The 22,514-nt window shown below is 33.9% G+C and overlaps 2 protein-coding genes across 2 annotated transcripts in view; one reads left to right on the top strand and one right to left on the bottom strand.

Annotated features, from left to right (window-relative positions):
• LOC123673488 (E3 ubiquitin-protein ligase MYCBP2) overlaps nt 1-22,514 on the top strand; it is a 130,772-nt gene that overhangs the window by 52,342 nt on the left and 55,916 nt on the right. The gene's annotated exons all lie outside the window — the stretch shown is intronic.
• The window catches only part of LOC123673485, a 53,511-nt gene that overhangs the window by 2,430 nt on the left and 28,567 nt on the right, over nt 1-22,514 (bottom strand). Inside the window, exons 2-4 of the mRNA XM_045607987.1 lie at nt 5,632-5,883; nt 5,012-5,182; nt 2,904-3,196 (exon numbers count right to left, since the gene is read on the bottom strand). Of these exons, the coding sequence (XP_045463943.1) occupies nt 2,904-3,196; nt 5,012-5,182; nt 5,632-5,883 (716 nt within the window). The remainder of the gene's footprint in view (nt 1-2,903; nt 3,197-5,011; nt 5,183-5,631; nt 5,884-22,514) is intronic.

Raw genomic sequence — 22,514 nt, 5'->3', positions numbered from 1 at the left:
AGCGTGCATCATTCCATTTTAAGTAATTTACTTATTAAAGCCCAGTTTCACCAAATGCTTTAATCTTGACTTGGCTCTTAAGTGAGGCCTTAGATCACGATTAATGTAATGTAGCGTTTCACCACACTCCAAAGCGCCATTTAATCGACCAATCGCGGTTTAGCACTAATCGGCCATTTTTGGAGGATTATAACCTCTCAAGTTGAGATTAATAATTATTTATCAGTATGGAACTCTTGTCTATGTAATTATTTTTCTATTTCTAATTTTTGGGTCAATTTTATCAAAATATGACTATATGTATAGGCTCAATATTTCCCATTTAAAATACACGTAAACTTTGTTTTTGTGTTTTATGAAATTTATTGCAAAGAATAATTTATTAATATGTTTGATTGAAATATTATTTGATATTGTTAATAAATAAAATAAGTTAATAAAATTACTTATATAGTTTTTTTCCAGAATGTGTGGTTTTGTGAAATGGGATAATTTCTTTTCAACTTCTGCAAGTTTCCGACATTTCGAAGCACATCACTCGACATTTTCGGCAAAAATTAACTTTGTTTTTTGTTTACAAGATGACAAATGATTTGAAATGTTATGAGTTATGAATGAATGACACCTGACACCTAGCGCCAATGGTGGTCATCACTTCTAATACGATACAGAACACTATATAACTTTCTGTTCACAACGTTGCCAAATGGTTTGACTATTTAATCGCGATTTGGTTAATCGCGATCATCTTCGGACGGGTTGATGCATGGTGAAACGGAAAACACTGTTAAGCCTGCTTTAGTAACAAGCGGAGTTTAATCAATCTGGGATCAAGTGCTGTTTGGTGAAACTGGGCTTAAATGTCAAAAGATATCAGCTTTTGACAATTTTGCAGCCAACTACCTCGGTAGCTCAGTTAGTGAGAGCACTGGACTGTAGATTCGGAGGTAGCGGGTTCGAGTCTCGCTCGAGGAGGTACTTTTTCGGGAATCAAAAATTGTCTGTGAGCCATAATATATTATGCAATTATAAAAATGAGAATATTGCTGATGTAGCCCGGAATGTTGACCTTGAGAAAAACCCATGTCTGTCGATTTCTCCTCGATCTTGGAAATCAGGCATTCCACAAACGACATTAGACTGTATTTTGCATAAAAACTAAAGTCTTAGGTATTTTAAAGTTCAGTTAACACAATAAATCAAGCCGATCGATCACCAGCATTGTCGTATCTTCCATGATTAGTCACTTCAAATACATTAAATGATATAGATTTTCATCGAAAAATCATCTTCAGTGATGAGGCCCATTTTCACCTCGGAGGCTACGTTAATAAGCAGAATTGTCGCATTTGGGACTCGAAAAATCCAAGAATGATTGTTTAAATGCTTCTCCATCCTTAACATGTCACTGTTTTTGGGCACGTGGTGTGACTGGACTTTACTTATTCGAAAATGAGGCTTGTGCAATTGTTACGGTAAATGAATTGCGCCACCGAGCTATGACTAATTATCTTTTATAACCAGAATTAAAGATATTGATGTGGACGACGTTTATTCTCAACAAGATGGCGCTACGTGTCACATTAGAAACGAAACAATCGCAATTTTGCAAGAAAAGTTTCTTGGTCGTCAACTTCTCGAAAAGATAATCTCAATTGGCCACCAAGATCTTGTGATTTAACACCTTTAGACTTTCGAGTCACATGAAAAATAAGGTTTATGTCAACGCTCCACATTAGATTCAAGATTTTGAAGATGGAATTCGCGAAGTTATCGAGAACATACAGCCGCAAATTGCTCATGGAAAATTTCATGAAAAGGATATGGTGCTTCTAAAACGTAGTTGCGGCGGCCATTTGGCTGATATCGTTTTCCATTGTTAATGGCATACCTTTTTCTCCACAATGAAATAAACATCCATTGATTTCTCTTGAAATATCCTCGTTTTTTTTTTTAATATTTCAAAAATTGGAACCTTTCATTGGAAAACCCTATATGACAGTTATACATTTCAAGAGAAATGTTTTGGCGGATGGTTATTTGTGGTCGATTGAATTAACAAGCTCGAGAAAATAGTATATTATTCAATGAGCGGTAATGTAGGTCATAACTCACGCAGATGAAGTTTGCAGCACGAGCCGCAGGCGAGTGCTGTAATTCATCAAGTGAGTTATGACCATTACCGCAAGTTGAATACTATACTTTATCTACGACTATATCAATAAATACTAAGAAGAAAAAAAATACAGACTTAGAATATAGACAGAAGGAACGGGAAATAAACATATGTGCTCGATCCCGACTACAAGAGAGATGGAAACTTAGTGTCACCAATCACAATCGAACTAGCTTCGGCTAGCTCGAATCCAGTACAGAGTACAGACATAGAACTATATTGAAAACCCTTAATAGTTGCCTATAAAAATGCATTAAAATATACCAAAAACCATTCCCTGTAAACGACGACTTAATGACCTTACTGCTACAAACTCCTTTATATTTTTTTCGGGCAAGTAATTCTGTATGGTAACATTAGCTCTTTGTCTTTTGGAAATGTATACCTATATAATATTTCATCTTCACTATCTGAATTAATCGTTTTCAGCAAAACATTCACAATAATTAGATATCAACTTAATTTGAAAACGTCAAAATTATTAAAGTGACATTCCCTCGGACATTCCTCCCCTTAATAACGATAATGGAATGTTCCCTTTCGGCCAATCGAATGAAAGCAGAGAAGTATAGAAGCACAGATCCATATTCTCCGATTTATTATAGTGAGTTATAGTAGTGAGTTATTATAACTCACGATGTTTGTTAATAGATACTGTTAATGGCTCAAAAGCAGTTGAATAATGAATATATAATTCAATAGGAGTAGATAAACTTAGTATACATACCTAGAATTCAATATACTAAGATTTGAGATGGCACATAAGACTGCAGCAGATTCCAAGCGAGATATGTTGCACTTGCTGATCTTGAAGTTCTCGATAAGGGAGATGGTGGGACAGGCCTCGGATCCTATCCACTTGATGGTTGAATTGAATATATAAATCATGGTTATTTGGGTGGCGGAGAAGGCTTTCGAATGTATTTCGTCGATTTCGCTGTTCAGGATGTTGATTTCCGCCAATGGAGAGAAGAAAGTTTTCGATGGAACATTGTGTATATGTACATTGTTGAAGGTGATCTGGAATTTATTTACATGTTAATACATACTTAAAAAAAGTCTATAGGTATTGTTTTATTAGGAGTTAAAGTGTGGTTTTTATGGCAAGAGTAGCTGAATTGGCAGAATTTAATGGAACCACCAAAGGAGCTTTTCTCCTAATGAAACATAAAATATAATGGCCTTTGTATTATTGCATATCGAAAAAAATGCTGTGCTGTGGATGAATGGAGAAATGTCAAATTACATTTCTATGTTACTAGCTTTGTGGCTTTCAAGACGGCAAAAAAATTGCGATTTCAACTCTTCGCAAAGCCGCTAGTTCTTTCGATAAATAACGGGTGTTTTTTTTTCGAGGTATATAACCTTAAGTTGGCATTACTGTTCAAGATGGCGACCGATTTAACAGCTGTCAAGTGATTTATTCTCAGTTTGGTTTGGCAATTCATCATCAATAGACTCATGCCTGAACAACGCTTGCAAATAGTGCAATTTTATTTCGAAAATAATGGTTCTGTGCGGAATACGTATCGCGCACTACGTCCATTTCATTTTGTTTAGCGATGAAGCGCACTTCTGGTTGAATGGCTACGTCAACAAACAAAACTGCCGCATTAGGAGTGAAGCTAATCCTCAAGTGTATGTCGAAACACCGTTACATCCAGAAAAACTGACTGTTTGGTGCGCTTTATGGGCTGGTGGAATCATTGGTTCGTACTTCTTCAAAAACGATGATGGCCAGAACGTTACGGTCAATGGTGATCGATATAGAGCCATGATTACTAACTTTTTCATTCCTGAATTGAACAACCTAGATGTCCAGGAGTTGTGGTTCCAACAAGACGGCGCAACATGTCACACAGTTCGTGCCACAATCGATTTATTGAAAGACACGTTTGGTGACCGCCTAATTTCACGTTTTGGACCTGTGAATTGGCCTCCAAGATCTTGTGATTTAACACAGCTAGACTACTTTCTGTGGGGCTATGTAAAATCATTGGTCTATGCGGATAAGCCACAAACCCTTGACCCTTTGGAAGACAACATCCGCCGTGTTATTGCCGATATACGGCCACAAATGTTGGAAAAAGTCATCGGAAATTGGACGTCCAGATTGGACTACATCCGAGCCAGCCGTGGCGGTTATATGCCAGAAATCATATTTAAAATGTAATGCCGCAAGATTATCTTGCGGATAAATAAAATTCATGTCAATCGAATAATCCATCGTTATTTTATTGCAATTTCAAGTTCTATACCTCAAAAAAAAACACCCTTTAGAATAGAAGATTCCAATTAGCATTTTATTCATAGAGGGGTTTATAATGATCTATTAAGAATTAGCATTTAGTAGTACTCGGACTTTTTGCTCTGCTACAATTCAGATAATATATGATGCTTACATCCAGTTACAGGAACGTTAATTAAAATTTAATGCCTTCATTAACATTTTAATCATCCAATACGTGGATCCAATTGGCTTCCTACGCCGTTTAATGAAGGATTAAAATTTTAAGGCGGCATTGAATTTTAATGAACCTTCCTGCAACAGGGTGTCAATCTGTTAAGCTTTTTGAGTTGAACTTTTTGAGTTGACAAGGAACAAGTACAAGGAGGTATTGTGTTGAAAAATTTCTGTTCATGATTATATTGAAATTTTCTTATTTTGGGTTCTTCATGTTTGTGAAATCAAGTATTATGCAGACCTAGTAATTTTGGCGTTGGCAAAATATTTTAGCGATACGTACCATTGGCCTCACAACCGATAAACTAAGATCGACGGTAGTCGGTAAGTAATCAAGAAAACTGAAACGTGCAAAAAATAAATTCACTAACCTTAGTAGCAGGACCATGACGGAAAATCCCATCCTTTTTGGTTATTTCGAAAGATCTCTCCACTAAATCTAGCTTACTTATATTTTGGAAAGTTGCATTGACTAATTTGCTGAACGCTGTTGACTGTACATTACAGTATCCCACCTTGTTAAAGTCGGTTATAACGGTGCTCTGAAATAAACATTCATTTTATAAATCAATAAGAAATTATAAGAAAACTTCGGAGAAAGTGAAAAAATATTAAAGAAAATATATGTTCAAAATGTCCAAATAAAGTGTTATTCAATTCATATAATTCCTCAATTTTATTTTTCGGAAAAAAATTGTACCACAAATACTATTTATTCAAAAGGAATTGTTGAAGACTCAAAAATACTTTTGTATCTAAGTTATAAGACCAGGTTCCTTCTGAAAAAATACTTATCTGAAGTTACTTAGGATATCTACTCTTTTAAAAAGGAACTTTTTATAATTATGTAATAAGTTGTAAAAGAGAGAGTTGTATCAATGGAATTTTTGAGTTAATCAAGCGCAGTCAAATAGCTCAAGAAATATTGCATGAGTCTAACTAGTATTTTTTTAACCTTTTTATTATTGTTACTTTTTCTTTCTATACTCACATTAGAATTTATAAATGCTTCCGATTCCACGAGGAGTCTATCACAGTTTTCTACGTCAAATCTTAGACTAGGTGAACTCAAGTTGAAGAAGGCATGAGTCTTAACGATTACAGTTTTTGCACTGCCTATGTAAATGATGGAAAGACCTGGAAGGGCGTTGAACGATTTTTCTTGGAAGACCAAGGAGTTTCCACCAACAATGAATATCTCCAGCAGTTTTTTGTGGATGCTGTCTTGTTCGAATAACAAATCCTGCAAAAAAAAAACGAAAGATAAGAAAATTTGAACTTGATATCTTCATAAAACTGAAAAAACAGCATAATTTTCTGTTTCTTCATTGGTTCTTATATAAATACATTAAATACGCATGCTTTTCCATGGATGCATTTTTATTCCAAAAACACGTATGTTTTTAATTTGGGACGAACATTGATTTATTTTATAATTGGAAATAAACAAACAATTCAAATTCTGCAATATACTTTGTAGAATTAAACAGTGTAGGTGCTGTAAATGGCATTAAAATGATTAGAAGTAGGTAGCAATATTGTTTCATATTGCACCACTCAAATTACCGCCCAAATTCGCATGCTCAAAATGGAGTACAAAAATAGTACAAACATTAGCAAAGTATGTAATTTACAGTCTTGCTAGTCCTGGTCTATTATTAGATTGCGTGGTTTGGCTTTGTCAAATCAGTGAAAGTAGAGAGAATCATGGCATTGCGATGAATTGAAACGTTGAGAAAATGTTATTCGGAAAAATGTCTAACGAGAGTTTATTTTTACCATGTCATTTCTATTATGAATTTTCGACAATCTTGATATATGTCAGAGATTCAAATCAATGGAAGGTGTTGAATATTCAGAGTTTGGATAACTTTAAAAAAAAAACTGAAGGAAGAACCAAAGTAGAGCTTATTGAATTATTTTTTTTAATACATTAAAATTGTATAAAGAAATCCTGCAACCCTTTTAAGTACCTACTATAACTCTCGAAATAATTCTTCATCTACAAAGACAATTTCTTTTTAATTGAAAAAATTGAAATGACCTTCGAATAGCACACCAAATACAAAACAAAAATATGTTTTGGATTTTTATTTTATTATTTGTGGTGTATTTGATATCGTGGCAATTTTCTTGATATTTTGAATTTCGAGGAGTTTCTTCCTATTGAAATACCTGAATATTTTTTATTATTAAAAATTAATAGTATATATCTCCAGACGAAGAAGTTTTTCACTAAAAAAATTTTTCACAATATAACAACCCAATATAGTGTAGACAACTTACTATGAAATTGTTTAAAAAACTCGATGAAGCTTATTTGAATATATCGAAAGACTAAATAACTGTTGGATTACATCATTTTTGTAGTTTTTTAAGGTTTAATACCCCAAAAAATGGTTGTCTTTATGTGAATGCAGATGCTATTTGGTCGAAGCTGGCAGCTGATAATATTCTCGATATTGGGGGAGTCAAAGGTATAATGACAAAATCGCATGAAATGTAGGGAGTGTGCACATATCCTTTTTCCTGTCGAATCGTTGTTTGATCAGACAATGCAGAATTCAGATATTGTTTCTGCCCCGAACATATGCCGTTTTCTGTAGGACACCCTGTGCCTAACATCCTACGGTTTTGTACAAAGGTTATCGATCAACCGATCAAAATAAATAATAAGGGTTGACCTTGAAAGGATTCCACAACCGTAGAGAATAATGCAGCCCATTGTAAATATTTTTGATGGCGCTACGTCGTCTTCTGATTACAATGAAGCACTTCAATCACCAAAAACAAAACACTGCAAATTTTACATATTGTTTATTATTTTCACGCAAAATGTGTCACTGGGAAATAAAAATATAAAAGACGAATAAGAATTTCGAAAATTAAAACCGAAGGTTTTCTAATAAGAGATTTAAAAAAAGGATATATTTGAACAGAAATCAGTAGAATCGACAAACCTACAGCAGCAATATTTTCCGATGACCACGGTTTTGATTCAGTGCTTTTGGAATTGTAGAGAGGAATTCAATTTAATTTTTTTGACATTAAATTTCAAGTTGGGAGATTAAAGCCGACAGAAAATTGGGCTGATCCCAAGGTGCAGACAGACAATTTCACGTTCGATTACACAGGTCCCGATGATCTTCGAATCAATTAGTCCCAATTAAAGGGTTCATTAATTCGTTCTTAGGTCAATAAATTCCCCGAAAACGTCAGTGAATTCCGCCCACACAGGGAGACCGTTCTTCTGAATATGTCATTATGAAAGTATAATGTTTCATATGCTTAATGCGGTGATGCCAAATTTCGAACCTTGTCCCTAGTTTTAATGCTTCTAATTCAAGGAAAACATCTCTCTAATCTATCCAATATACTAATAAGAACAATAATAAAAATTATTTAGAAAAGGGGTAGAAGGAAATTATACGAAATGTTTTGAAAGATATATCATATGTATTCGATCCAATTTGATTTTATGCTGCTCAATAGGAGAATAGTTTCCAATCATTAATTTTCTAAATTTGATTCCATCAATTTTATTTGCAGTAAAGTTTTTCTAGAGTTGCACCTGCTCAGGGAATATTCCCACAAAATCAAAAGGCTGTCAAGTTACAGTCATCTCAATTATTTTTTCTATTTCAGTATCGTAATGCGTTCATTATAGTTCTAAAAACAGTGCTGTAATGAACTAATTACAGCATCGTTTTCAGATATATTTTTCGTTTTGTGGTTGTCTATACTGACTTCCAATCCTATCAAATTTCAACAAACGTCAACAATTCTCAATATACTTAATATAATTTGGATATAGTGAAATGATTTGCAACATTGTTCGTAATTTCTCTTAATCCTGATGGTGTTGAATCGATTTCGTCAGACATAATTCACGAATTTAATGCGTAATTGTAAATTATTTCAAAATTCGAAACGTATGATTCATATTCAAATTTCGTAATCTGTCAATTTTCGTAACAGTCACACCAACTGCCAAGATACAATACAAAAGTCACTAGGATATATAATCTGAATTTTTCATTGAATTTCGACAATATTTCACAAAACTTGACTGAAATAGAGAAAATATCGTCTAATACTCGTTGCAGAAGGCAATTCCAACACTCATGCGTTCGAAAACTCGCTCCTTCGTTGCTCGTTTTAGAATTTCGCATTCGTATTAGAATAGGAGCCCATTCTGCAACTTTTTTTAGATTATACTATTACCAATTCGATCTTATTGTATAGTACTTCAGTTTTATAGCCCTCTAAAGAAGTGAATAAAATCATTGAAACATGGAGGTACGTCAATTTTTGGGAACTTTATAATTAGGAAGATTATCTTATGCTTTGGATTCAGAATATACAGGATGTTCTAACATTCAGTGCCATTTGAAATCTGAAAATTTAGATCATGACCCACGAGCTTTTTTCTTCTGTGATATAATCAATTTTGAATGACTTTCTGTTTGAGTTGTTGAATTTATCCCAATAGTTTTCGAAATATCAATAAAAAAACTCAAAAAAAATATGCATAGTCAGTACAATTTACAGTATTATTATTATTAATATTAACGTTCATTATACTCAATATCTTAAGCGTGAAACGTCTTTACAACTTCAAAGTTGAACAATGTAGAAATGTTGTGCGAATTTTGAAAGAAATTTGAAAAGAAATATGATCATAGGGTGCTTCAAATGTTGCGAAAACCGCGAACAAAATTCGACCACAATTTCGTTGGATTCTGCGAGTAAAAATGATAACAGTATATTGAAAAATGATTATTAAATACAATAATTTCTGTTATTTGTGCTTTTCTCGAATTATGTTGGGCCAAACTCATCAAATCTGTTTCATAAGAATATTATGGGACCATATCATTCATAATAGAGGTAGTTGATGATGAAGTGCATGAAATTTAAGCGTATCAACCTATTTCGAAAAGACTAAAAACCCTATCTACAACATCAATCAAGAAAATCTCAAATAAGTCGGAACTGATTGAGCAAAATCATTTTAGAATACTATAATTATTTGTTATAATATATTTTATTATTGCTTAAAATAAAGATTATCACTGAAGTATATTCAACTGTAACAGAAAGCCACAAAGATTTTTGGCCAGCGCTTTCCTGATGGTAATTTTATAAATCCAACCTCGTGGCCTACTAATCAATATAGAATTTAATTGAATCATTAGACAATCATTTCAAAACGAAATCTGGCAACGCAGCCATTCGCTACTGTGAGTGCTGCCGATGCGACACAACACACAGACGAGAGAAAATTAATGAATGAATACATTTTCGGCATGATACATACATAATAGAAGGAAAGAACGACACCAGAAACTCTATAGTTATGTTAGGGACTGAACAAAAAGAAATGAACAACAAGACAGAAATAACCCTGTACGATAACGGCGTATCGCATTTTCGGTGAGATCTGACAGGAAGTGAGTTTGGTTCGTATGCATTTCGTCTCAGATGGATTGAAAACATTAACTTACATTATTAGGGAGCTTTAGGAGGATCGGGAACAGGTTAATGAGGGGTCTAGGAAGAAGTTATGCGTTCATAAGGTTATTCTATACGGTAATTAGTCGTGAGAAATTGTATTCATGAAGGGGTGTTACGTGGTGAACTTGCTAACCGACAGCAAGGTCTGATGAGTTGTCACTTGATGAACTTTTAATATTCCTATACTATATGAATATTTCAGTCAATGACATCGAAGAATTAGAGGGTGATCCTTGGAATTTGTAGGCAAAAAAAATCGAAGAATGAAATTTGAGAAATTATTCCCCAGGAACTTGACTAAATTATGAAATTAAAAGATATATGTACATATATAAATATACACTGTGTCCGTAAAGTATGAAACAAATTAATTTTTATCTAAACAGACCATTTTAAGAAATATTCCTGAAACACGTCGATTTTTTATTTTAATTCACCGTATTTTAAAATAATAATCAAATATACAGGATGAATTACTTTCGAGTAAAGACGTCACCATCATTTTTTTTAAATGGAACACCCCCATTTTGTCTCAATTTTCCGATTACTCTAGCTGAGCTGATTCCAAAAATGTATCACATGTTGATTCCAATTGATACAGGGTGGACAAAATACAATAGTTTTTTGTGTGCTCATAAAGTAACGCGTAACATTCTCATTTAGTTAAATTAGCAATATTATCAAAACAACTTATTGTCTAGCGGTAATTGGTTTGAATGTAACACCCTGTAGTTTGTTACATTTTTAGATTAATAAAAATGAGCTGTTTCGAAACATGTTTGGTACTTGTGGTTAAGCAGACAGAATATGAAAGAAATTATTTCTTATTTTTATACATTTTTATTAATCTAAAAATGTAACAAACTACAGGGTGTTACATTCAAACCAATTGCCGCTAGACAGTTAGTATTTTTGATAATATTGTTAATTTAACAAAATAAGAATGTTACGCGTTACTTTATGGTCACACACAAAACTATTGTATTTTTGTCCATCCTATACCAATTGGAATCAACATGTGATACATTTTTGGAATCAGCTCAGCTAGAGTAATCGGAAAATTGAGACAAAATGGGGGTGTTCCATTAAAAAAAAAATGACGGTGACGTCATTACTCGAAACTAATTCACCCCGTATATTAGATTATTATTTCAAAATACGGTAAATTAAAATAAAAAATCGATGTGTTTCAGGATTATTTCTTAAAATGATCTGTTTAGCTAAAAATGAATTTGTTCCATACTTTACGGACACAATGTATGTGAATATGTACGTATATTGTTCGTTCACTCCTTTCCAGGTTTCTATCAATGTATAGTCTATTTATGTCATTCGTGTCATCAAAGTAATTAATGGAAGTGAGTCAGGGATTCCCTTGGACACAACCTATTTAGATCTGTATTATAAAAGTAAAAGTTCATGTGGAAAAAGGGTATGGCCCATTTAAATAATACTTGATATGTAAATTCGCCTTCAAATTTGTCTACAAGGCGACGAATAGTAAGTCGATAAAATGAATAATGTTATCCATGAATTGTTCTTAAATTTCTCTGAGTATTTCCCTTTTGATAAAACAATTCAACAATTTCTAAACGTGTATCTTCCCATAATTAAATGACATAACCTACTGAACACAACTGACGTAAGAAATGTCAAAAAATAATACAAAGTGTTACCATAATAACCTTTTCAAATTGTATAATTTCTTTTGGAAAACAATATTCTCACAATCCAAAAAGGAATATAATCCCTGATGAAACAACGCAGACACCCATTAGGTATTTTTTATAACCTATTCCCATATATCATAAAAATACACTGCATTAGAGGATAATATTTTCAAACATCGGGATTTTCTTCATTCTAAACCTGCTTCTTTTATGAATAAATTTTGCAAGCATCGTTCCAAGCTTGGACTTCTTCAACAACAAAACCGCAAATAAATGAAATCTGCTCAATGTATATAAGAAAACCACGTCACAAAAGCATTTGGTTTCTGAAAGTCGATCGCTCTACATTCTTCACTTGTTGGGAGGTCCTTTCTTTTACGAGCCAGACAATATGGGTACTCATTTCCGCAATAGGTCGTCTAGTATCCTGAACTTCCTCCTGAACACCTATTCCTTCTTACGAAACGCAATACTTTGTCATTGTTTGAAAATTACCAGATAAAATAAAGAGCTATTTCAGTACTGCATAGTTACATCCTTTGAGAATGCATTGCTATGATTTGAATTGTTATAATCATACAATGATAGTCATTACAAATTCATAAATTCCATGATTTTTTATTATTATTACAATTCAATAAACAATTTCTAAATGTCATTGAAGCGTGTATATTTCCATGATTAGATGGGTTAACTATCAGAGTAATAAACATAGATAAAAGAAGCATATGTCATTTTAAGCAGGCAAATTTTGTCCCCAACATGAACTATCAAATTTGACATGAAGCGCGCGGAACTGAAAACATATCAGTGATACGATATTTCACCCAATTCGCGAGTTTATCCACGAAGAACGCACTTCTTATGTCCCATAGTGAATCAACATTTCATATTAACTCAAAATATATTGAAATAAATACCTAAATATATCAGAAATTCAGAAAACAAACTTCAAGCGCGCCAAACGACGTGAAACAACCGATGACACTAGGAGAGCAAAAGTTGCCAAACCTTGGATTTCAGCAAGTAGATACAGAAAATAATATATATTCTGCTTATTATAAATTCGACAATTTGGAAATATATCGGATTCCAAATATTCGAATTTGCTTATTTAATCGGGAATCACTCAAATAAATATATTTCATTCAATATAAAATACATTCAAAATGATGCAGTAAAATTGTGGATTTGAAAATATATCACAATCCGACAACTTGAACTAACCATGTTGGAAACATGTAAAAATTGCATAATATACTTCCTCTATCTATGTTTATTACTCTATGGATTAACCTACAGAAAATAAATGACATAACAAATGTCAAAAAATTGTACACACTGTTGCCAATATTATCATTTTAAATTGTATCATTCTTAGATTTCCAGATGGAAGTGAAGTATTGTAAAAATTTTGTGTTTTTTGCAAATGACTTTATAACTATACAGGGTGTTCCTAAATTGAACGTACAAATGAAAAGGGGATATTCCTTAAGTGAGTTTAAGAAAAAAAAGTCCCATTAACATGGGGTCGCAAAGGTTTCGTTTCCGAGATACAGAGTGTTGAAGTTTGAATTTTTTTCAAGTTTTTTTCTCATAGTATCTACACTTCACAAGATATTCAACTGAAAGTTGGCATAGTTATTACATTTGAGAGTTCTCACCACGTGACATAGCAATTTCGATAGAAGATCTACAGGGTGATATTTTTTCTGGAACACTGCCACCTGTTCTTCTGCAGAACTTTTTTTTGGTGAGCAACTGTTAATTTGAAAAAATGTAAAAAGAAGCTTTGTTCTTATACTAAACTTTTCGTTCTCTTGTAGTTTTGTCGTATCTACCAACGATTTCGAGAAAAAAAATTTGAACGATTCACTCGAAATTCTCGTTACTATGATAGGAAGGCAGAAGAACAGGTGGCAGTGTTCCAGAACAAATATCACCCTGTAGATCTTCTATCGAAATTGCCATGTCACGTGGTGAGAACTCTCAAATGTAATATTTATGCCAACTTTCAGTTGAATATCTTGTGAAGTGTAGATACTATGAGAAAAAAACTTGAAAAAAATTCAAACTTCAACACTCTGTATCTCGGAAACGAAACGTTTGCGACCCCATGTTTATGGGACTTTTTTTTCTTAAACTCACTTAAGGAATCTCCCCTTTTCGTTTGTACGTTTAATTTAGGAACACCCTGTATATGAAGTTCGTTCCCTTAACCCAGATTTAATGAGACGTAACCGAAGATAAGTAATTCGAAGCCATTTTGTACGATTCATTAGAGAAGAAGACTACGACATCGATGCATTTATTTCGTAACGTGTTTGGTGCTCTATTTCTTGTTCACTTTAACTTGACAAGTAATTGAACTTGGAGGCACATCACCACGTATATAATTTACAGAGTATCAGATGAGGTCAGTCTTACTTCTTCAACGTGTGATTAACGTTCAATCCCTTATCTAAATTAATGTGAAAGTTGGAAGGAAACCAGTGGAATGACAGTGACTAATTCACTCTTTTTAATGTTTTTTATTCAATAATAAAAAAAATGAAAAAATTATAACAAATTTCTTACTTGAAATGAATGCTGACAGCTGAAAAGAAAAGATTCAAATTCAAAAATGATTTACCGACAACTTCGTCATACAAATACATATTATGGCGTTTTGAAATCAAATCATTTGTACTCCAAAAGTTTCGAATCTTTCGATCGGAATTCGAAAACAGATGTTTTCTAGCTGTTCAAATGAAACATTGAAGTTGCTGAACAGACTTATCCGAGATTGAATACATTGTATTGAAAGAGGAAATAATAAACGTCTGTCGTAAAATTTGCAACGTTTTAAATAGATGTAAATCTTGTTCTACAAGGTCAGCTTGTGTCAATTGATTGAAATAGCAGCCAATAGTTCTTGATGAAATTATGGTTCCGTTAAAACATAGTAATACAGTCAGGATAAGTCTCTTTCGCCACAATACTGATATTTGGCGTAAAAATAGTAATTATTTTTGAGAATTATTTTATTAAATAATTCTATTGGAAACAGACTACTAGATACTTCCCTTTTTACAAATGACACACCCAGTATATTATTGCATAATTGTTCAGCTTTTTTATACCATACGCCATACCTTGAGTAAAAACTCAACGGTTCATGAATTAATGGAATTCTTATGAAAAAAATGGTGGCGACGAGGACACACATTTTTTTGAATATTTCTACAGATAAGTTTTTTTCGAAAAATTTTCTTTCTTTTTTGATTCTACAAATACGAAGTATCATAAGGCTGTTTGTGGTTTGGACCAAAAATGTACAGGTTGTTTATCAGCAGATCATGAACTTGGACAACTCAAATTCATCAAAACTCAAGATTTTCGAATTAGAACCTATATTTTTTATTATTCCAGTCAATTCTCCGTATAAAAAGAGGGGGGTCTCAAGCAAAGCCTATAGTTAAAGAGAACACTTTGAGAGTTATCGAGGATGAACTTTAAATGAGGAAAACCCGCAATTTCTAACTGTATGAAGAAGTCTGTGACTTCCGGAAAAAACAGATAGAAACTAAAATTATTATCGACATAATATTATTCAATATTTTCACGAGTAGTACCTGGAAGTTCCATCATTTTGCGATAAAACCCTCAGAAAAATCTATTAGCAACTTGAAACAACTTCGGATTCAAACGCCTCTGTATAATATGATTTTCATCCTGTACTTCTCATCTGCTCAAAACCCGCCTGTAAAATGCATAACATCGCATTAGCTTCGAACACCGATGAGTCAATAGGTTATATTAGCTCGTTAACAACACGTCACTCGACCCCGTTGATGACCTATCGTTAAAACAACAAATTAATACGAGAGTAAAAGCGGGCTTCTCAAAGAAGTTGAACACCGTCCATTGGTAGGTCTAATAAAAGGGAAGACAATAACGATAACGGAAATATATTCCACGATTTCGGTTATTTCAACTCGTAAATGAAAAAATATCGATAAGGGTAAAACACTACACCTATCGATCTATCATAACAGTCACAATATCTTTCTTTTTGGAACAACCTTTATACAGAACGGTTAAATTAAGAGGGATTACCACCACGTGGCTTTCCGTGTATCAAACATTAGGTACCCATTCGTTTCCCTTCTGGCTCTCTGGATTTTGATTGAAATAGCTTGAGATAAATTTAAAACTACCACTATATTTACATATTCGGATTCAGAATCAATTGTGCATTCAGAAAATATGAAAAAATATTATGAAGTATATTTTGCAGAAAAAAATGTCTGTTTTCTTGAAAACCGGAAATTCAAATGAAGAATCAAATGGTGAGAGAATGTCCATAGACCATCTTATTTCGATAACCAGTCAAATTTGCAAAAAAAAAAATTTTTCGGAAAAACGGTTTCTCCTCAATAACTTTCCATGCCTTGGTTCCATAGTTTTTCCAATAACATATTTGGATAGCCCGTGAAAAGGAATATCATATTGATGGGCACTTTCCAATTTTGCTTGAAGGATAAGCCACAAAATCCAATGATCCGCTTACTTGAAACACCCTGTACAATATTGTTCAAAGAAATAATATGTACACCCCATAAAAATCGCTGGTTGTAGGAGGAAATCTATCATTTCACTTTGAACGGAGCAGTCACGTGGTGGTGTTTCCTCTTAGCTTTCTAGACACCTCGATTCTTGATAGACAGATCACAACAAAATGATTTTTTCCACGTGGTGCTATCTATATGACTTGCATCACAATCAATATCGCTTTTGGGGACCGTTTCTAAAATGGATTCCGACTTGATTGACAATGAATACTGATAAGCCTTCCTTGTGAATTCTTTTCGAAAACTCGTAAGAAGTCCAATGAACCTAATTTATCTACAACCGATAATACGAGATTTAATTCATTTGTTCGAAGCATGAGTAACAACAAAATGCATCAATCAATAGCATTCATGCGTAATATCGGATATTGACAATTTTATTCTAATCCACATATCTTGAGGGTATTTTGATAATGGTTTAATTGAAGAAATGATGTTGAAATTAGTGATGAGCGATATCGTGATTTCAAAATCACGTTGTGAATCGTGACTGTGATTTTTCAATATCAGTGATTTTAAACCGTGATGTGATCACGGTTTCAAAATAATTTCTGATACACCTACCTAAGGTTTTTGATTTGTTTATAATTGTATCAATGATGAACATATGAATTAATAAGTTTTAAATTTAATGAGAAATAGGAAGAATTTAATTTTGCATAAATTACAGGTCGCATAATTTCCACCGACCTGTGTGAAGAAAGTCCAAAGTTCGCTAGTTTTGCGCCTATTCATACTTCCAAAAACACACAATATTAATGAAGAACTGAGTATCTGATCCCTAGTCTTTTATACTATCAATCATAATCACGATTCACGATTCGCGAAAAATTGGATCGATACAAAAAATGACCAGTTTTTTCATTGCGGGATTCGTATGCTGCCCGAAAGATGGGAGAAAGTAGTGGCCAGCGATGGACCATACTTTGGATCATAAATGTATGACCATTTTTTTACAATAAAGCCTCGAATTTTGGAAAAACGGCGGAAGCAAAGTTGTACGCCTATGTAGTTCTGTGGGCTAAGGTGATCTGATACGGCAGAAATCAGATACTTTACTACAATTAAATGATATATCTTCGGTAAGTGTGTGAACATTCAATTATCCTCTACATAATAACAAAGTGTAATGAATGGTCGTTGTTTCATGTAAATAAGCTTTAAAATTAGAACTACAAATTCTATTCTTTTCAACCCAATCACCTCAACAATACACAGAAAAATCTGTGTTGAATTACTGTGTTTGAAAGGAAACTTATAACATAATAAGATAATCGTTCGAACAATAGACATTCAACTTGAACTTTTATTTATCGAATTACTCATCTTAAATTACTCATTTATAGATTATAACATTTGGGAACAATGTCACCAAAATACCGCAAGCACTACGGATAATCAGACATATCTACATTGCCAAAGTTTGATACGACGTCTCCAAAAAGCTGTACCTAACCACGTTTTTGAGGAAGAATCAATCCAGTTGTGATTACTCATCTGCGATAACAGGAATTCTATCAATGGAATTGTCGGAACTTTCTTATTATCGGGGAACCGAGTTTTCAACAGGCCCATTGTTATCTTTATCGTCTTTCAAGGTCACACCGGATATCAGTTTCGTGGAATATGAATATGTGCCTAGAACGAAATGAATTGATCGGTTCTATAAGAATTAGAGGGATGTTTTGTCACAAAAATTTCAAATTTTGACAGGATGTTCTTAGATTGGAGGTAAAAATGAAAATGATAGATTTCTCGGATTATTTTGAGGGAAAAAAGTTGTATAAACATGGACCCGCAACACTTTGTTTTCGAGATACAGGATGTTAGAGTTTGATTTTTTTTTCAAGTTTTTTTTCCTGATAGCACATTCCTTTCGCAAGATGAAATTGGCATACATATTCCAATTTGATGTTTTCATCCTGTGATGTCAATTTTGAATGCAGATATTTTTTCTAGAATAGTTCCAGTTTTTGTCCTCCGCAAATTTTTTTTTGGATCACTGGTAGTTTAGAAAAATTCAAAAGAAATTTCGTTTCAGTACTACACTTCTTGGTATCATGTAGTTTTGTCGTATCTGCTACCGATTTGACGAAAATAATTTCAAACAATTCGCTAGTAATCCTCAGGAATATCGAAATTCTTATAAAGATGCAGTTAGTAAGCTGTGGTGAATGAATTGATTCTAAGTTTTATAGAGAACATTAATAAAGATTCGCATCACAAAGAAGTAGGACTACAAGAAACACCCTGTATCTCAAAAACAAAGCGTTTGTGGGCCCAAATTTATAGAACTTTTCTTCTCAAAATTACCCAAGGAATCTCCCACTTTCCCTTGTATCTCCAATTCTCTAAGAGAAGTTGAAATTTTCATTAGTAATTCGGAACAGATGACTGCGGGTTCAAATCCAGCTGCTGGATGTTCGTTAATATATTTTTCGTTGATATTTTTATATTTTTTCCCACAAATCGAGATAATTTCCGTTGCAAAAGGAAATAAAAAACATAGTGTAAAATTTGCACCGTATTTTTTTAGATAGGTTGAAAGTTCAAGGAGATATTTAAAAGAGCCCATGAAAATTTGATAGCCATCCCGAAGAATTGTCGGGCAAGAGTGTGAGAACCGAAGACGAAATTTCGTTTATGTGATTACATTGGAACATCTAAAGGGTTCTAGATTAAATAAACCGTTGACGGATCCATATCCGGTAAATAGATCAAATAAGGCTTGACTCTTATTCCTGTATTGTTTCCGCCCTGGTTAACCTTTACCCACGACAAACAACGCGAGGAAAAAAAAACACTTTTTAAAGGTTACCAATACATACCAAGATATAGACAAAAAATGTGGTAAGCAGTGCAGTTTCGCGAAGCGAATTCTTATAAAATTTATGTTGCTTGTGATATTCTCCTCAAGGTTACAAAATTTAATATACAATGTAAGATTCATGAAGTTTTTACAACAAAAATATAGTCGATAAATTTTGTTTCGATGAAATTAGTCTTGTTTACATTCTAAATAGAAACGTTGAAAAGTTTAAGCACGTTAGAAGTCACCAAGAACATATGATTTAACACCTTTAGACTTTTTTCATTGGGGCCACGTGAAAGAACAGGTTTATGCCAAAGCTCCACAATCGATTCAAGACCTTAAAGATGGAATTGGTGAAGTTATCGAAGATAAATAGGCGCAAATATGCGTATTGATCGTGGAGATTTTCTTGAAAAGTATATAGTGCTGCAACCGTAGCAATGGAGGCCATTCGGCTGATATCTTTTACCATCATTAATGGGATACCGAAAGGGATCCTCTTTACAATTAAATAAACATCCATTGATTTCTTTCAAAGTATAATTTTTTTTAATATAAAAATATTATTTTTAATTTATAATTCTACTTCAGAAACTACTGAACGGATTTTGTTGCCGTTGTATAGTTTAATATGCACATTGAGCTCCTTCCGATGCATACAAGAATTATATGCAACAGTATATCCCCTACTGGATTTGAATAATTTATTGCGTGACAAGAGGTTTGTTCGCAGCCAGACCTACCCTAACAAAAACACGCAAACAATCCCATTTCAACCAACAATCAATTAAAGAGGAAGTTGACACCGTTTCCGGCCAATGGGCCCCGATGTTTTCCAACATTTTTAGGGGTTATTGAACCATCTGACATATATTGTTAGCATCTTCCCAGAAACTGGGGAGTTTGAATCATTGTCATTATTTTTAACCCCCTTCGAGATGTTTCTTCGAACTTCGGAACGCATGGTTAGACTAAAAGTATTTCTATTTAATGGATTTGGTCCTTTCACTGTATGGGAATTCATTTTCACATGAAATAAAACTAAATTCAGTCCGAATATAGAAGTAAACTTAAGAAGCCACAAGGATGGCGATGCATTTGTATTTTTAAATTAAAAAAAAAAATTAGTTTTATTTCACTCAAAACTGTTTCGATCAAAATCAAAACTTTGGATTTAAAGACTGTTATACAGGTTTTCCAATAGGAGGTTTAATTTTTGATAGTCCGCTAGCTGGGCGGTTGTCACTTTTGAAGCTATCATCTTTTCACATTCGACAAGTAAAAACTGCGCCATTACTAAAAATGGAACAATACACGGTTCAACAATGCACTAAATTGTTAATATTCACTATAAAAATGGTGAAAATTTTGCACTCACAGTTCGCAAAACTAAAGCACTTTTGGAATCTCGTGAAGTACTTTTTTGACCGAAAATAGTGATGGAAAAATTTAGCTGTTGGGGCAAGTTGACGATGTGCATAATCGAAACCGTGTGCGTCGCTCAAGAACAATTGAAAATATTGCTGCTGTAGCAGTAGTATTGACGAAAACAGGTTTGACTATTCCTCGTCGATCTTGGATATAAGGCATTCCAAAAACGACATTTATGACCGGAATTGAAAGATATTGAAGTTCATTTTCAACAAGACGACGCAATGTGACACACAGGCAACGGAACAATAGAAGAGGTGATCAGAATTGGCCACCGAGATCATGTGATTTAACATCTTCAGACTTTTTCTTTGGGCCATATAAAAGATAATTCAATTTAATTTTCTGCTATAATATTGATAAATCTGCGGCTGAGGCTAGTCGAATGCTCTCCAAATAAATATGGTAAGGCTGCTATTAGTGAAAGAACGTGCCGAGAGTGGCTTCAACCTTTCAAGAGCGGTGATATTTGACGTCGAAGACCAGAGAGAAGGTTTTAGAAGATGCAGAATTGGAGGCATTAATTGATCAAGACTCGTATCAAACGCAACAAGATTTGACAGGATGGAGTTGAAGCCGAGAGATGCGTTTATTTGTTTGTGAACAGCTCCTTGCAAGGCAAAGATGGAAGGGATTTCTGCTTCGCATTCTGACTGGAGACGGTGGAATGGGTTCACTACGATAATCCCAAGCGCAGAAAATCATGGGGATATCCCGGTCATGCTTCCACGTCGACGGCCAAACCGAATATTCACGGTTCCAAGGTCATGCTCAGTATTTGGTGGGACCAGTTCGGTGTAGTGCATTATTAGTTGTTGAAACCGACTAAAACAATCACAGGCGATCGTTATCGAACTCGATTAATGCGTTTGAGCCGAGCATTGTAAGACAAACGGTCGCAATACAACGAGGGACATGATAATGTGAGATTACATACAAATCCTACAAGTTCGACCCCCACCCGACGTATTCTCCAGACGTTGCTTCCTCGGCTATCGCTTGTTTCGATCAATGGCACACGGCCTGGCTGACCTGCACTTCCGGTCTTATGAAGAAGTAAAAAATTGGATCGATTCGTGAATCGCTTCAAAAGATGACCAGTTTTTTCAAGGCGAGATTCGTACGCTGCCCGAAAGATGCGAGAAAGTAGTGGCCAGCGATGGACAATACTTTGAATCATAAAAGTATAACAGCTTTTCACAATGAAGCCTCGAATTTCGGGAAAAACGGCGGAAGCAAAATTGAATTGTTGAAGAATTTCGTCAATAGCACAATAGATTAACGTCCTACAAAATTACTCTTAAGGCCCTGTAGGATTTTCGAGAGTAAATCTTTCTGGGAAATGAGTTGGGAAATTCTAATGAATTCAAAACCAGACGGAACGATACGAAAACAAAAACCTTTCTGAAGGCAGTTCGAATAACAAACGAAGTTGAAACACTTGAAACACGATTCTCATTAATCTGGGCTGACTCACCCCGTTCTAGCTATAACAGCCACCCAACAACGGAACCCGCATACTATTTTCGTATTCGTATTCTCTGGGAACGAGGGTTCCCCGACCTATTAATATACCTTGATACCATTATTGGCTATCGCCATTTAAGCGTACTGGCGACTCTCCGATGAGAAGAACGATAACCATAAAATTCATGTATTTTTAAGCGTTATCTATGGTAGACAATAAATGTTTCCGGCTCATGATATTCGGTTTTTATGACCTCCTGTTCCTAAGGTTGATTGATACATTGATTTATTGACTGGTTGAAGTTTAATTAAATGCAGGAAAGGATCTAACACATGAACAGAATAATTAAAATATTAATTATTA

This window comes from Harmonia axyridis, chromosome 2 (assembly GCF_914767665.1).
Source record: "Harmonia axyridis chromosome 2, icHarAxyr1.1, whole genome shotgun sequence".
NCBI classification, from domain to species: Eukaryota; Metazoa; Arthropoda; class Insecta; order Coleoptera; family Coccinellidae; genus Harmonia; species Harmonia axyridis.
This window is presented reverse-complemented; position numbering and strand designations above follow the sequence as displayed.